The 18,213-nt window shown below is 36.3% G+C and overlaps 1 protein-coding gene across 2 annotated transcripts; it reads right to left on the bottom strand.

Moving 5' to 3' along the window:
* Positions 1 to 113: 113 nt before the first annotated feature.
* Positions 114 to 14,686, bottom strand: LOC110465041. 2 transcript variants are annotated; one of them, XM_021520615.1, is made up of 3 exons: positions 14,628 to 14,686; positions 1,834 to 1,920; positions 114 to 755 (listed from the first exon to the last, which is right to left on the bottom strand). In XM_021520615.1, exons 2-3 carry the CDS (start codon positions 1,898 to 1,900, stop codon positions 418 to 420), a joined length of 405 nt encoding a protein of 134 aa, XP_021376290.1. In that variant the 5' UTR covers positions 1,901 to 1,920; positions 14,628 to 14,686; the 3' UTR covers positions 114 to 417. The 2 variants fall into 2 exon arrangements, with proteins under 2 accessions (XP_021376290.1, XP_021376291.1); XM_021520616.1 differs by lacking the exon at positions 14,628 to 14,686 and adding an exon at positions 6,550 to 6,678.
* Between the last annotated feature and the right edge of the window lie 3,527 nt (positions 14,687 to 18,213).

Below are 18,213 nucleotides of genomic sequence, written 5' to 3' on the forward strand. Positions count from 1 at the left end.
TAGCCAGTCAAAATGTAATTTCAGATGATCTTGAAATTTGGAAATTTCGTACTAGTTCGAGTTGATATATGTAACTTTCGATTATCGATATTAAAAATAACATACGCCATAGGTTCTTTTTACTGTTATTCTTTAATGATTTTTATTACAATTGTATTAAGTAAAACAGATTCTCTGCTTTTGAAGAACATTTACTAATGCTCATCATTCCGCTTTACGGTACATCATTGATGCACGTTGTACCGCGGGAGTGCTCTTAAACTTCATATATATATTCATAGTGTACTTCGAGTAAAGTGTCCTTTATATCGTTATATCTGTATCTGTTTACATAAGCACATATAACAGACATGAATGAAAACAAAATTTATGTTTTCCATATCGATGAATTCATCAATGGATCATGGTATTAAGGTCTTATTGTTTTGCGAGATCCCGCCTCTTCCGCGCAGTATATCCGAGATCTTTTCTTTTGTTTGCAGTGTAGGCAAGATCTCGCCTCTTGCGTGCAGTATACCCGAGATCATTTCTTTTTTCCGCAGTGTATGCGAGATCTCGCCTTTTCCGTGCAGTATATCCAATGTCCCTTCTTCGTTGCGCAGTATAGCCAAGTTCCCGCCTTTTCTGCGCAGAGTAAGGAATTGCTGAAGCGTCAGACTTGTCTTTCGTAAGACTTTTATATTCTGGATACTGAGGAACAATCTCCTTTGGTGCTGACTTGAATAGTTCTAGCTCAAGATTGGGATCCGATGTTCCTGATAAAAAAAAAGGAATACAGACAACATTCATGTTTCTTTTACTTAAAATATATCTATCATTGTCCTTCATATTCAGTACAATTATTTTACTAATGATTGCATTTTGCTATTTTTTTCATCGGCTTTCAAAATATCATTTAATAGGGTGAATATTTCATTTAAAAGAGTGAATAAATTAACTTAAACGTTTTTTATCATGCTTGATATCCCCTTTTCACATCGGTGTTAGCTATATTACAATGTCAACATTACTTTCTGATCCGTTTACGAAACTTTCTTTGTGAAATACTAGTTGATTATACTAAAAAACACACCTGCATTTGTCATGAATCATGTTTGGTCTAATTTTGTTCATTGGAAAGATATATGCATCGTAACGACGAGAACAATTATAACGAAATAATCCGACGACTCGGTACGACACTGATATCATGACCCTATTCCGTCTTTGCGTATTGCGGAGTTATCTGCTCTTGAGAGAAGGTATTGATTGTTACGTCATTTGTTTGTGAGAGTAACGTCATCCTTTTTTGGGAAAACGACCTAATTTTCTCACACAAACCAATGACGTAACAATCAATACCTGCTCACAAGAGAAGATAACTCTGCAATATGCAAAGACGGAATAACTCACTTACGAGTTGCTTGATCGTTTTTATAGCAAAGATATTATTGCCACCATTAACTAGGCCTTTTACTTCTCGGTCGTGCTGTATTTGAACTATGTGGAGTATTTCCCTTACAAAATAACGACAAACAAAACGTATTAGTAATAGAAATGTTCCAAAGTTGTTTGGCGGGAAATTACTACCAAGCTACAAGACAATACGGATGCGAGAACCAGGTGATTGTTTTCAAGTCGTAAACAAAAAATGGACAGGAAAAGTACAACGAACTGCTTTTTATGATATAAACGTGTTTAATATCTCTGTGTACCCAGCGCTATAGCTGATGTGTCCTGATGTATTTAATGTCAATGTCTATGTTTTAAAGTGCATATCTCATCTTTAACTCTTAATAACTAAGAATTACATCATGAGCTTTTCCTTGTTGCGGATTTCTTTTCAATACTCACCATCGATACTGGCCACACCACACAAACAGAGCAGGGTCAGGGCGGTAAACACACCCATTCTTGTCATTGGTAATGTCGATAAAAAATCTGAAATATGTGAAAAGAAAAGCAAGAGTAGATTCGATACGTTAAGACGGTTCTGCAATATACGTCTTCACATTCATTGACCTGTTTACCTTAACTCACCAGTCTTATAGAAAGTAGATACCACTTTATCATCAAACTTTAAACTTGTGGAGTGTTTGAACAGAACCTTTAAACAAATAGATAGACTTGTCATGTTAAAGTCTTGTAAATGCATTGTTTGATTTTAAAGTCTTGTAAATGCATTGTTTGATTTTAAAGTCTTGTAAATGCATTGTTTGATTTTAAAGTCTTGTAAATGCATTGTTTGATTTTAAAGTCTTGTAAATGCATTGTTTGATTTTAAAGTCTTGTAAATGCATTGTTTGATTTTAAAGTCTTGTAAATGCATTGTTTGATTTTAAAGTCTTGTAAATGCATTGTTTGATTTTAAAGTCTTGTAAATGCATTGTTTGATTTTAAAGTCTTGTAAATGCATTGTTTGATTTTAAAGTCTTGTAAATGCATTGTTTGATTTTAAAGTCTTGTAAATGCATTGTTTGATTTTAAAGTCTTGTAAATGCATTGTTTGATTTTAAAGTCTTGTAAATACATTGTTTGATTTTAAAGTCTTGTAAATACATTGTTTGATTTTAAAGTCTTGTAAATGAATTGTTTGATTTTAAAATCTTGTAAATACATTGTTTGATTTTAAAAAGTTACATCTTGATATGTTTCCTTTGAAAGTTATTAAACAAATATATCACATATAGATACATTTATGAATGATTGTTGCTATTTGCTATAAAAATGACTTGCCCAAAAATTTGAGTAGGAAAAATGACAAACTTGATGGTTTCTTTTTTTGTGTGCAATATTAAAGGTAAATGTTAAACAGTTAAAGCGACACCACGATGGACTATATTTTAATATCTTTTCTTTCAAATTCTGTATAAATATCTCAATAGTACCTCCTTATGGAAACGACGACCGGAGTTTGCTGTAATAGATTCATAAAAATGTATAATAACAAATGGAATATGGGAATGGTTTTGTGATATTCTTGAAAAAGAAGCAAATTTCATTCACACGAAAAGTTTTAGGATAACAAACTGATCACATACGTTAAAATATATTTTTTGAAATATTTACTAAACATGCAGCTGTTGAATGCAAAGCCATGTTTTCTTCTGCAGATAATTTATTGAAGAGTACAAAAGGATCATAATACGTATTGCGAACTGATTTTTTTTTGCTTCAGTTGTAAATACGGCGCGTGATACTGAGAATAGGAATTATAAAACACTATGGAAATACTTTCATTTATACAAATTTAGATACGTAGGACGAGGCAATATTTATTACCGGGATGGGGCTGGTACAACATTTTTTATTAAAACAAAAACATTTGCATACTTTTGGCCATGAAATAAAAACTATCTGCCATTTGCGTACAGCGGTATTGCGAAAAACAATGTTATATAATAACAAGATGAACAAATTCTAAAAAGAAAAGTTTACATCATCATAAAAAAGATTCGTTTACAAATATGCGTACGTCAACACTGAAAGTGTTGAAAACATAGGATATAAATGTGGGTTCCATATCGTGACACCATCTACCTGTAAATGTATTGGCTATACCAGAAATGTCTATTGTGTGTGGCGCCACTTAGGACTTACTTAGTGTTCTGAGTGTATACAACAGTAGACAATGAAAAACAATTGTGCATGTACATATATATACTCCATAGTCTTGAATGTGTGAGAAAATTACGTCGTTTTCTCAAAAATTGATGACGTTACTCTCACAAACCAATGACGTAACAATCAATACCTGCTCACAAGAGAAGATAACTCTGCAATACGAAAAGACGGAATAACAAAGTCTGTCAGGCATAAATCCTATCTCCTGTCAAAAAGAGTCTTTAATTAAAGAATATATGTTGGTATATTTGACGTCTTCGTTTTATAGGGTTATTACATGTACAGATATCACGAGGGTTTATATCCATTCGGTATAGAATCTTTCTTACTTATTGTTCTTCGTTCAAATTACAGGATTTAAATATCATGACAGTCTTTTTGTTATTATTTTCATATTGACGTAATGTCACTCTTTTTTGGTCACCTGTTATTTTCATACGTTTTAAAAAGATTTCATATAATTTTCTACGCATAGTGTATACATATTGCGTGTGGACATTGTAAAGCACTTGCAGTGAGCCGATAAAGATCTTTTCAGTTGTTTTAAATGGCAATAGTCAGTAGTCCTGTCGCAGCTATTAGCCCAATCTATTTTTGCTTTTACTGCAAAACCTAAATATTGTGCTGACGATCATAAAAGTTCACGTGCTGTCTCTTGACCTCCTCCCAATACCTTCTATATAATTATATATGTATCTGTCAAGTGATTATAACCATCTCCATGCTGTGAAGCTCTGTTTGCTTACTGTCTCATCAATTCTCCAACAAAATAACACCAAAACATTTGTGATTGGCGAAAAATTGGCCGACTTTTTAGGAAGTGGCCGCAATTTTCTATTCATATTCTGAAAAATTTGGATAAAAACTTTTTTTTACTAATTCTTGATCTGAGTAACACATGATTTCGAAAAAATCCAATTATTTCTTCAAACAAATTAAAATGTCTATGAAATATAAGCAAAGGTGAGCGGAAGAAAAAAACATCCGCCAAAAATGACAATATACTTTATATTGTCATCCGCCACAAATCTATTTAAAATTAGCTCTTCGCATCGCTCCTGTTGACTGATATGTCGGGTTGTTAGATCTAACAACGCATTGTCTGCCAATAAGTATATTAACAGAGGAGGCTACTGCCGTTGGGCACACTATTTTGTACCAAGCTTTGTGGAAAAGTCGAGTAAATATGTCCGAATATGATATACCTCTTTGTTAACAGCTGAGAACAATTACATTTCGGAGATGAACTTTTGTCTCGGCTCCGCGATCCTGATATGTCCCCCTTAAAATGAGGATGCCTATCATGTAAACATTTTTACGAATTACTGTCGGGGCAAAGGTGAGTTTTTCGGCCGGGGAAATAGAACATCAATCAAACAGTGATTTAAGATTACATAATGTAAGTGGCCGCGGTGGCCTCATGGGTGAGGGTTCAACGGCAGTTGTCAGGTACTGGCCGCAGGTCGGTGGTTTGCAGGCTTTGGCGACAACAAACATGTGTGGCACGTCCCTAAATGACCATAGCTGTTAATAGGACGTAAAACACAAACAGGCAAACTGATTTTTGCTCAAGTATATTTTTGTTCATTAGACGGATTCATGAAATAATTGTACGTAATACTGATACCACGATGCCTTTGACTGCATTGACTTGAGATGATCTTGATAATATACACGTACATGCGTCCAAGCAAGCTGTCATCACTAAGAATTTAAGAATTTAAGCACATCTCACCTTTATTTACCAAATAGTGTCGTATTTATATATTGGTATATATACACTTGTAGCACACTGTCTAGCCATGGTAACCAGACGCTGTCTCGCCATGATAACCAGAAACTATCTCGCTATGGTAAATTATACAGCATTTGCATCTGTTGAATGTAAATAAAATTGAAGCTTGCCATTTCAGATAATTAACTGACGTTTTCACAGAAGTTCCAAGATTAGCACATGCGCATAGTCGCTTTTCTCTACAGGCAAAAAGGATCAAATTTCTTAACTCGCCGATATATAACATGCCCGGGGCTCAGGCCCCACGCAAAAACCGTTTGAAAATATTTGAGACTAATAAGGTTGAAATTTTCCGCATACGTACTCAGGATATATATATCCTTGTTAAAGGGAAAATTATAATTAATGGTTTGCAAATTAAATTTACTCTGGTTCAACGTTTAAATTAGGGTAGTTTTCCGGTAATAACCCTAATTTCGAGCTGAAAAGTGAAAAAATATTAATATATGCCTATATCTAGTTATTTACAATAATTGTAAAGTTTTCTGTTTAGAAAGTAGTGTTTGAGATTGTTTAATACACGTTTCTCCAAGCAACATTGCGATCCTTTCTTTGTTTGTAGCAGAGATAAACCAATGTGGTTTTTTTCAAGTATCGAAATCGTTCTATGTACGACTATATATTTAAACATTCAACTGCATGTCGTCCGTAGTAATAATTCATAGATATAAAACAATATAATATACAAATTAAGGACTACACGCCCATAGGTTCGTAATGATAATTTGTCTGTAATCCCGTTTAACATTATAGTTATAAGGCTATAAACAGTACCTATGTTAATCCTTCGATCTATATATTCATGTATGAGGTAGATAGCTAGAACAGCCAATAGCCGATATCAGTCAACTATTTTACTGAAGTAATGAAATCAGTGAATATGTAACAATGCTACCAATACTATACAAGATTTATATAGCGCCCTATAAAATTCGTAAACTTACTCTAAAGGGTTATTCAATACATGTTTTTGTTTTTGTTTACAGTGACCGTTTTAGATATAGTAAATAAAAAGGCATCTAAATCGACATTATACATTAAGTAACAAGACAATTATCGTAATATGCATATAAATGATTATATAAAGGTTGGTATGTATATGACATCTTTTGATACTCTTGAATTTAGCCCATTTGAATTTACGTCCATACCTTTTCAATGACAGGAAACCGCAGAGAGGTGTCCCCGTTGAAGAGCTAAAGCTGTATACAGGCCTGTTTACACGCTGTGTGTTTATGAGGACATACGGTCCTGACAGATGTGCGGTTTGTTGACAAGGGACATGTGACTCTGGGATAGGATTTCATTTGACAGGCACATTTATCAAAGGAACTTGTTTTATGAGATAAAAAGAAAAAGAAAAGCAACGAAAGAATACCATCAATACGCTCAATCTAAGAACATGTGCTCAAACACAGCAATTAATATATAGATAAAAAGGGCTTCATCAAATCTGATGATATTAAGTATGTTGTAATTATTTAAAATTGTAGCTGGGGGCTATTTCAAAGTCAGGAGTTTACTTTTGGATCTCGTCACAGGAATCAGAGAGTTACAACAGGATGTATTAAGAGCATCGTTTGAGTTTCAGGATGAGAAATGCTTGCAAAATACGGGTCCCGTTTGACTCAAAACAGTCAAGAAACGTGTCTGGGTTCACGATATACGGTCTTAAACAGCCAAGAAACGTGTTATCGTTCATGATATACGGTCTTAAAATAGCCAAGAAATGAGTCATGATTCACGCTTTACAGTCTTAAGACAGCCAAGAAACGTGCCATGGTTTACGATACACGGTCTTAAAACAGCCAAGAAACGTGTCACGGTTCACGATATACAGTCTTAAAACGGCCAAGAAACGTATCATAGTTCACGATATACAGTCTTAAAACAGCCAAGAAACGTATCATAGTTCACGATATACAGTTTGAAAGACAATAAAATAGAACTAAAAATGTAAAATATCTTCTCTTGTGAGCAGGTATTGATTGTAACGTCATTGGTTTGTGTGAGAAAATTACGTCGTTTTCTCAAAAATTGATGACGTTACTCTCACAAACTAATGACGTAACAATCAATACCTGCTCACAAGAGAAGATAACTCTGCAATACGAAAAGACGGAATAACAAAGTCTGTCAGGCATAAATCCTATCTCCTGTCAAAAAGAGTCTTTGATTAAAGTAATACTCATAAGAATATATGTTGGTATATTTGACGTCTTCGTTTCATAGGGTTATTACAGATATTACGAGGGTTTATATCCATTCGGTATAGAATCTTTCTTACTTATTGTTCTTTGTTCAAATTACAGGATTTAAATATCATGACAGTCTTTTTGTTATTATTTTCATATTGACGTAATGTCACTCTTTTTTGGTCACCTGTTATTTTCATACGTTTTAAAAAGATTTCATATAATTTTCTACGCATAGTGTATACATATTGCGTGTGGACATTGTAAAGCACTTGCAGTGAGCCGACAAAGATCTTTTTAGTTGTTTTATATGGCAATAGTCAGTAGTCCTGTCGCAGCTATTAGCCCAATCTATTTTTGCTTTTACTGCAAAACCTAAATATTGTGCTGACGATCTTAAAAGTTCACGTGCTGTCTCATGACCTCCTCCCAATACCTTCTATATAATTATATATGTATCTGTCAAGTGATTATAACTATCTCCATGCTGTGAAGCTCTGTTTGCTTAATGTCTCATCAATTCTCCAACAAAATAACACCAAAACATTTGTGATTGGCGAAAAATTGGCTCACTTTTTAGGAAGTGGCCGCAATTTTTTATTCATATTCTGAAAAATTTGGATAAAAACTTCTTTACTAATTCTTGATCTGAGTAACACATGCTTTCTAAAAAATCCAATTATTTCTTCAAACAAATTAAAATGTCTATGAAATATAAGCAAAGGTGAGCGACAGAAAAAAACATTCGCCAAAAATGACAATATACTTTACATTGTCATCCGCCACAAATCTATTGAAAATTAGCTCTTCGCATCGCTCCCGTTGACTGATATGTCGGGTTGTTAGATCTAACAACGAATTGTCTGCCAATAAGTATATTAACAGAGGAGGCTACTGCCGTTGGGCACACTATTTTGTACCAAGATTTGTGGAAAAGTCGAGTAAATATGTCCGAATATGATATACCTCTTTGTTAACAGCTGAGAACACTAACATTTCGGAGATGAACTTTTGTCTCGGTATCCGCGATCCTGATATGTCCCCCTTAAAATGAGGATGCCTATCATGTAGACATTTTTACGAATTACTGTCGGGGCAAAGGTGAGTTTTTCGGCCGGGGAAATAAAACATCACGCTAGTATTTCATCTGACATCATCAATCAAACAGTAATTTAAGATTACATAATGTAAGTGGCCGCGGTGGCCTCATGGGTCGAGGGTTCAACGGCAGTTGTCAGGTACTAGCCGCAGGTCGGTGGTTTGCAGGCTTTGGCGACAACAAACATGTGTGGCACGTCCCTAAATGACCATAGCTGTTAATAGGACGTAAAACACAAACAAGCAAACTGATTTTTGCTCAAGTATATTTTTGTTCAATAGACGGATTCCGGAAATAATTGTACGTAATACTGATACCACGATGCCTTTTGACTGCATTGACTTGAGATGATCTTGATAATATACACGTACATACGTCCAAGCAAGCTGTCATCACTAAGAATTTAAGTGTATATAACTTGACAATTCTGTGATAAAATATCTCATAAACTTGTCTCACTTGTTGTGACCTTACTTAGAAAATCTTGTGATAATTTATCATCTCAGTTTGACACGTATAGGTAGCTGATGCTGCCGGTGGTATATTTAGCAGTGATTAAAAATTAAAAAACAATACTTTCTATATTATATATATTGCAAGACTAACAATGATACAACAGTTTTACCATGACAATTATAGACAGCACATCTCACCTTTATTTACCAAACAGTGTCGTAGCGCATAGTCGCTTTTCTCTACAGGCAAAAAGGATCAAAGGGCCGGTTTCCAAAACGGCCCCTTCTCTGATTCAAATTTCCTGTTGGTGGTGCATTGCCCATGCCGTTGTGGTCACAAATCTATAAAGTATAAAGATTTAGGTCACTTGGTTTGTTTTTTATGGCTCCTCAAAGTTGTACCTTTCAGAAGCTGTCTAAGTGTTGATAAAATGTGCATGTTATGTAAAATATTAATGAAAATCTAATCAAATGATGGTCACCGTAAAGAATACATTCATGGCATGATTGTGACAAAAAATCATGTTTCCATCGCGCCATTTGGCTGTTTTATGGAAGAAACAATCTCAAAAATGCCATTTTCGATGATAACATTTTAGACACAAAAACTGTGTTTTTTAGAGAATACACCCTTTTATGGGCGTTGGATGCAAACCAATTTTTATCCTATTAAACAGTACGTAATATGCTATTGATGAGAGGAAAAATCATCAAAATGTAAGTGGTGGAACATTTTCAAATGTTGGGTTGAATTAGCCTATGGTTGAATTGCCGATTTTCGACTTTCTTTAGATAATTAACAAAAAAACGAGAGTATTTGCTCGGTATGTTGAGAATATGTACACAGATATGAAAAAAAGTGAGAGAAACACTTTTTCATAAAAAAAATCCAAGATGGCTACTTCACAAGTCCCCGTGGTTGAAGACATTGGCTGACAAATAGACAGAACAACAAACAAAACGTGTTCCTTATGATTTTGGTTGGTTTTCGCATTTACGGGAGTGTTCATAGCTACGGGCGATTGTATAATACCTATATTTATAAGTTTGGTTAGTCACATGGTAACGGGGATCTTTCATATCGAGCCCCAAACATACTTTCGACATATGCACTCCGTTGCCGCATGGAAAACTATTTCAAGTTTTGTCGGAATTTCTTTACCTGTGGTTGTAATGGTCGAGGGTTTTCCAGCGTCCTGTAATACCCAAGGTAGTACAAGATACTGGAGATGTGCGCACACATTCCCATCGTTCTCTCTCCAACTGGGCACTGGCAGTAGTAGTCCTTTATTGGGGCCTCAACATCGGGTGAAACGGTGAACCGTATCCAAACGTTATATTTCGTTTGGCTTTTGTGTCGAGAATGTATTTGACATCGGAGAAGGTCTGGGGAGTGCTGGTAAAGCCACACCTCATAGTCTCCGTCATCACTTAAATGTTCGGCGATGTAACCAGGAGCCAGAGATATCTGATACGTTCCACACGTAATGGTTCTCAAGTAATCAAGATCGAGACGGGGAAACAGTACGGAAGATGCATCCATCTTGACAAACTCGGACCTTGCCCGTCTAGATAGATCCGGATCTGTCTTGACTCTCTGAGCTAAACCATTCGGTGTTGTCAAACGGTCCTTCATACGTTCAGCCATTAGCCTATCTTTGGCATCTCTCTCTGGAGATCTCTGGTAGATCGGTCCTCTAATACCATTCAGACAGGCTGTGACGGTTCGAAGCAAAGCCTCGATGACATTGATAAAGCTGTTAGACACCAATTGCGTTCGGAAGAACGTCCAGTGTTTCAGACGACCATGATAGGATTCCACAATCCACCTCGATTTGGTGATAGTTCTGTCAAGATTTGCTTGGACGTCAGAATGTTGACTTTGACCGGGTTTCAGGTATGACGGCATGCTAGCATTGAGGCCAGAGGCTTCGAGAACTGGTAGGACATCTCTAAAACCTCGGTCAACGACAACGTTGTCGTCTGGTTGTAGCCAAGTAACTAGCTTGTCCATGACTTTTTTTGTAATTGTAGCATCATTTTCGCTGCCAGTGAATGGTCCTACTGTGTCCAGAATGTAGCCATCTGGTAAGGCGATGCTCATGAATTTGAGATAGTTTCTCTTCTTCTGGCCACAGTAGGACATTCTCTGGAGCTTGTGGTCGGAGCTTTTCTGGATATAAATATAGGTGCCATCTAATATGGCAGTGGCTTTATCTCCAAAAAATGCTTCTGAAAAGACAGTATTGTGCCCGAGCAACTGTTCTCTTGTCAAGTGATCCGGACCTAGAAATTGTGGGACTATCGATGTGTCTAATGCCTGTACTATGGAGTGGAAAGTTTTGGACACACTTGACTTGGAAATTCCAAAAAGAGAAGAACACTGACTCCAGGAAATGTCGGTTTTCAGTTTTACCCAGAACAGTAATAGAGCATCGTGTGTAGTCTTGGTATATATACCAGATGAAAGATATGGGGAACAGTGCGAGTGGATTTCGAGGAACTGATCTTTGGACCAACCTGTCCAGGCCATGCATGCCGAGTCATCAAGAGAAGAAAAGCTTATTGTAAACGCAGACTGGTTCTGTGAAAGGACGTGCGACACCTCTAGGAGGTCATTAATGATTTCGGACGATTTTGATGGTAACTGAGATTCCAAGGAACCTCTACCATCAAGGACAACCTCTGTAGACGGATCTAAGTCGTTACCAATAAGGTGAATGGAGCAGACGCGGGATGAGGTGGGACACCACAGTTTGTGTGAATAGATCAGGTGATGTCTTGCACGTTTTGGTAAGACTGATGATTTTGTTCCATTTCTTGCAAAGGTAACAAGACAGAGACAGCATTTTTTGTGTGAAGATGATCCATTCAAAAGATCATGAAGGGTCAGCAACGGCAGGATATGGGACGGGGAGTCGTCTTCTTCCTCTATTTCCTGGTTCTGCTCGGGTTCAGGTTCAGGCTGATTTTTGTTCCGAAGATACTTCATGTAGCACTTCTGGCAAATAAGTGCTTGTTCCTTTGCTGACATCAATCCTTGTTGCACCAGCGTATCTAGGAGCCATTTATATTGTGGACTATTTACATTGCGTGCACTTCTGTTCTTATTGCCACTACGTTTCTTGAAGTATACTTGACACCCTTCTCCAACACATTTACCCTCCATCTTGAAACAATAACGATTGGTTTATGAAGCGTCGATAAAGTAACAAAATAGCAAGCCACCGATGATTGCTGTAAACAGCTAATACTTAGTAGTTTGGTACAATTATGCGAAAATGTGTGATAAATAACGAACAACTAATTACACAAAATAACAAGACAATATAATAAATCACATTCAATACCTCCAAGAAGCGCAGAATTGATTGATTACTTAGAACAAAATAAAGTATTTCATATGGATAATCTATCTATTCGATGTGGCGTGGTCGGCAGGCACAAAGAAAGTGAGACAAGTCAGGGTCCCAACCCTGACAGAGCCACAACGCTTTGGAGATGGGACAATAAAACAAGGAAAGTGAGACAAGAATAGCTAGCGTCGAGTCAATGATTCCGTAAACGTATAGACAAAGACAAGAAGATACGGATAAATGTACAAGGCCACACGATCAGAAAATTCAGAAGAGGACAACTTGAGATAGAACAGTATTCATGTATCAGGGTGTCCTCAGTGTAAATCTTTATATCGATACTGTTTATTTAGTCGTTACACATCATAAAACTGTCATGAAAATATCCGCTCTGATATTCAATATAAAAGTTTGTATATAATAAGCTATATAATAGGGTTTCAGACAAGGTTGTTACTCATTTCCCCTTTTCTTTCAATTTACAACCACATTCAGGCGGCGATATGAGAACGTTCCACCACATGGAATTAGCTGATTTTTGGTACACATATGAAACAAGTAAAGCTCTATCCGATTTTCTGATGGAAATTTGCATCCAAAACTATATAACGGGAGAAAATTGCAATTTTATGGCATTTTTCTTCATAATTGTGTCTCTGCAAGTGCATTTTCATCCGAGAATTTTTTTTTTTATGTTTTATGAATAAACACGATGTTTTGGAAATATTTATCAAAAGAAATTTATACTATGTTGCGAATTACAATTTCGAGATAACCTTCTTTTATTTACGAACTTATGTCTTTGATGCTGAAATTGACAACTTTATAAAAATACATTTTTACTGAAATTATGAAATCTGGGTGTCGGAAAGGTGTCAAATTATTCTTCGGAAAAGAGAAAAACAGTAGTTGAGCTAGATAAGAAATTATACGGGGGCAGGCTCCTATGGAGAATTAACATTACTGGAAACAGGCCCTTTCTTAACTCACCGATATATAACCTGCCCGGGGCTCAGGCCCCGCGCAAAAACCGTATGAAATTATTTGAGACTAATAAGGTTGAAATTTTCCACATGCGTACCCAGGTTATATCCTTGTTAAAGAGAAAGGTATAATTAATAGTCTGCAAATTAAATTTACTCTGGTTCAACGTTTAAATTAGGGCAGTTTTTCGGTAATAACCCTAATTTCGAGCTGAAAAGTGAAAAAAATATTAATACATAACTATATCTAGTTATTTACAATAATTTTCTGTTTAGAAAGTAGTGTTTGATATTGTACAATACACGTTTCTCCAAACAGCATTGCGATCCTTTCTTTGTTTGTAACAGAGATAAACCAATGGATTTTTTTTCAAGTAATATCGAAATCGTTCTATGTACGACTATATACTTAAACATTCAACTGCATGTCGTCCGTAGTAATAATTCATAGATACAAAGCGGAAAAAAATTTGGACCTTTTGTTTGGCTAAAAAACATAAAATAATTGTGAAATGCACTAATGTAACGATTCCTGACTTGGAGCATGTATATTTTATAGATAAAGTGTCAGGGTGTTTATGTGTTTATTTAATAAATATGATTAATTGCCATATTCAATACAATATTAGCAGATTACGATGTTTTTTTCATTTGTTTTTTTTAAAGGGGGTGGGGGGGGGGGGGCGTACGCCCATTACGCCCTCACCTGGACCCGCCCCTGTAAAACAATATAATATAAAAATTAAGGACTGCACGCCCGTAGGTTCGTTAAGATAGTTTGTCAGTAATCCCGTTTAACACTATAGTTATAAGGCTATTAATGTATGAGGTAGATAACTAGAACAGCCAATAGCCGATATCAGTCAACTATTTTACTGAAGTAATGAAATCAGTGTTTATGTAACAATACTTACAATACTATACAACATTTTTATAGTGCCCTATAGAATTCGTAAAATTACTCTAAAGCACTCTTCAATACATGATTTGTTTTTTTGCAGTGACCGTTATAGATATAGTAGATAAAAAGGCATACAAATCAGCATTATACATTAAGTAACAAAACACTTATCGTAATATGCATATAAATGATTATATAAAGGTTGGTATGTATATAGCCCATTTGAATTTACGTCCATACTTTTTCAATGCCAGGAAACCGCAGAGAGGTGTCCCCGTTGAAGAGCTAAAGCTGTATACTTGTGTTTATGAGGACATACGGTCCAGACAGATGTGAGTTTTGTTGACAAGGGACATGTGACACTGAAAAAGCATTTCATTTGACAGGCACATTTATCAAAGGAACTTGTTCTATGGGATACAAAGAAAAACAAAAGCAACGGAAGAATACGCTCAATCTAAGAACATTTGTTCAAACGCAGCAATTAATATATAGAGATAAAAGGGTTTTATCAAATCTGATAATATTAAGGTAGCAGTGTACAGTAGCGTACGGTGGCCATGGGTGATATTTTTGTACAATGAATAACCTCTGTCCTATAACATATATCAAAACTTTAAAAAAAAACCAGCTCTAAAATTGGCATATTCATGATGAATTGGACTATGTGGGCTTCACATTTAGAAAAAAAAAATCTAATTTGGTTTCAGACTACGTTTTTGGCCATTTACGAAGCTGTGTCTACACAACAAAAGCTAGCTTTTCATGTAGTCTTTTTTTTGTACTCAGCACATGTGTAAATATTGTGAAAAATCCAGTTTGAGGACCTATGCTAAAACGTGAGTTTCTGCGACCGAGTATTGGATATTTAATTTAAGACAGGTTTTAAGAAAAAAAATACTACTTGCGTGGGTCAAATTTTGGGTTAAAAACCATGATTTTTAACACTTTTTGGCGTTTTTTGATGTGGTAACCATGGTTTTCACAAGTCCCAAATCACCTTTTGAAAAAGAATCATTCTTCTAAAAAGACCGTATTCAAAATGTAGTTTATAGATATATCTATATATGTAGGTGTGCAGGATGAATACGCTATCCATGTCTATCCGAGACATGCCCTTTATTTTTAGGGTCAAGCCGATTCTACTCTACTCTGCTACCGAAGTGTATGTTGTAATTATCTAAAATTGTAGCTGGGGGCTATTTCAAAGTTTTTAAGTACATCGTAGTAGATACATAATAGGCTCCCCATCTTCGCATGCCTCGCTCGTCTCACACGCCTCGCACAACTTCACACGCCTCGCTCGTCTCACACGCCTCGCACAACTTCGCACGCCTCGCATGCGAGACTTCATGTAACACATAACGGTGCATGAAACAACCGTTGAACGAATGGGAAGTCCTGTATAAACCAGCAATGAACATTGGATACCAGTCGATATCGTTTGTGGCACAGGCACTGTACATTCCGATCATGGAGTCATCGTCGTCCTCATCATAGTTTATATTGCCATTGTCCCGGTTGGTACTGACGTCATTCTCTGAATTGTCCCTTGCAGATGGTCCTCTCATAACTACTTTAGGCGGTACAACATGAAAGTATAGGTCCATTAAAATCGAAAATGACAACTGATCATCGTTCACTCGTTATATTGTTGTGTTGGTGTAATACATATAAAGATCGTTTATGCTTTGCACTGTGTATGGATCTTTCATTGTGGATTTCTGTTCATAGTGATAGATATCGCTATCACATCCAACGTTGTGTGTGTGAGGAAAGACGTTATTGAGACATATGATGAATTTTAGATTAAATTCCTCTCGTTTGTTTGCTGCATTTTCAGCCTAATGTCAATTGTCAACAAAGTTCCACTTCTCTTTGCTTTAATGCTATAATTGAGCATAATGACATCTGTTTTTCTTTCACGCGCTATGCTCACTTCTCCATCATCATGCAGGTTTATTTGGTTTTTCATACAATATAATGAAACGTTGTAGAGGATTTATATATGTTTCAGATAACTCCATAACAAAATCATAATATCATATAGGATATCATAGATAAAGAGAGCTTTCAATAAAACTAGCAATGCCTTTTAAAACTTACCTGCTTGTAGATGTAACGCTGAACGAGTTTCCTCAGTTGTGAACTGGCGGGTATCCTGGATGAGTTCCTACAATTTTCAGACTTATTTATATTGTTGGCAAAGACGGAACATATGTTTGAGTGGGGATGTGTGTGATTTAAACATCACACTTTACGAATTCCGTGTTGTATTTGTCAGAAGATATGTGGTTTATGACCATTAATTCAATCATTAAAAACGACGGAACATTTCTATGTTGACAGCTCAAACGTAAAATTTGACGTGCGCGCCACTCAAGTGTGAACTGTCTATAAAACAAATGTACTTTCCGCATATGACTAAATTTGTTCTTAATATCCAGAAGATGACAATGTGGATTGTTTTTCTAGGCACCAGAGAGTAATATAATCTTTCACCCTCTTGGGGGTGAGACAGGGTAATCTCAACCCAAGGGGTAATATTCTTAAGTTGTCAAACACGAGGCTTGCCGAGTGTTTGACAGCTTAAGAATCTTACCCCGAGGGTTGAGATCACCATGTCTCACTCCCAAGGAGGTGAATGATTATTTTTCTCTTACCCTGTTTACCCTTGTATTTTATATAGACGTTACATCAATGCAAGACTATGTTGATGTGATGCGGCTGAATTGTCGACGTGACGTCATTGTAGTGTTTCCGTGGCGTCATGGTATTGTTGCTATGACGTCATACAATTGTTGAGAACGTGCAAAGAACACGTGTAGCTTGTCTCAACCCTAGGGTGAGATTAATAGAGTCTTTCACCCCCTTGGGGGTGAGATAGGAGAATCTCAACCCGAGGGGGAGGATTCTTAAGTTGCCAAACACGAGGCTTTGCCGAGTGTTTGACAACTAAAGAATCTTTCCCCGAGGGTTAAGATTTCTCTATCTTACACAACCAGTAGCGATTGATTATTTTTCTCCCATTTCTAACAGTATTTTAATGTGAAATAAAGGTAAACATGGACCCAAAACACATACAGGCAATTTGTTGATGGATTGTTGACGCGACGTCATTGTATTGCTGAAGTGACGTCATGCCATTGTTATGAATAGGGGAATCCCCCCGTCTCAACCCTAGGGCGGAGACAGATAAATCTAGCACCGGCAAAACGGGAGATAAATCTGTCAGGTGTGGGAGAAAGAATTGTCCCTCATCAGTTGCCTATAGGACCGATTACTGAACCACGAAGGCAAAATCATGCAGCGGTTGCAACGCAGAACCAGCAGCCCTCTGTTACGGGAAGATCGAATTCAACAGCGCAGCCTAGTAACCAGTGGCCGTATTATACCGGAATACCTGAAGTAACTCCTAGGACAATGGATTTTTTTAAACAGACTTGTATCTGTCGGACAATGGTGTTTACATACACCTTAACCCATCGTTAGAGTTTCAGGATGAGAACTGCTTGCGAAATACGGGTCCTTTTTGACTCATTCTCAAAACCGGAGTCCAAGCGAGTCATAGTACGGCAATACTGTTGCTCTACGAAAGATTTTTTTTTTAAACATATTCTGTACAGTTATATCTTTTTAATTTTTCAAAATGTAACTTAACCATTACATTTCGATAAGGATTTTACGGTTAGTTATAACTTCACAGATCGGTAGGACTTTCACGGTTGGGTAATACCTTCATAGTTTGGCAAGACTTTCACGGTGCAATAATACCTTCACAGTTTGGTAAGACTTTCACGTGTATTTATACCTTCACAGTTCAATA

This window comes from Mizuhopecten yessoensis, unplaced genomic scaffold, assembly GCF_002113885.1.
Source record: "Mizuhopecten yessoensis strain PY_sf001 unplaced genomic scaffold, ASM211388v2 scaffold11047, whole genome shotgun sequence".
Lineage (NCBI taxonomy): Eukaryota > Metazoa > Mollusca > Bivalvia > Pectinida > Pectinidae > Mizuhopecten > Mizuhopecten yessoensis.

What these genes read in the sequence shown, in the direction of transcription:
- LOC110465041 (XM_021520615.1), bottom strand. Translation starts at nt 1,900, where the DNA reads ATGACAAGAATGGGTGTGTTTACCGCCCTGACCCTGCTCTGTTTGTGT. An exon ending in TGGTGTGGCCAGTATCGATG is followed by an intron (nt 756 to 1,833) that starts GTGAGTATTGAA and finishes TTTTTTTATCAG; the next exon opens with GAACATCGGATCCCAATCTT.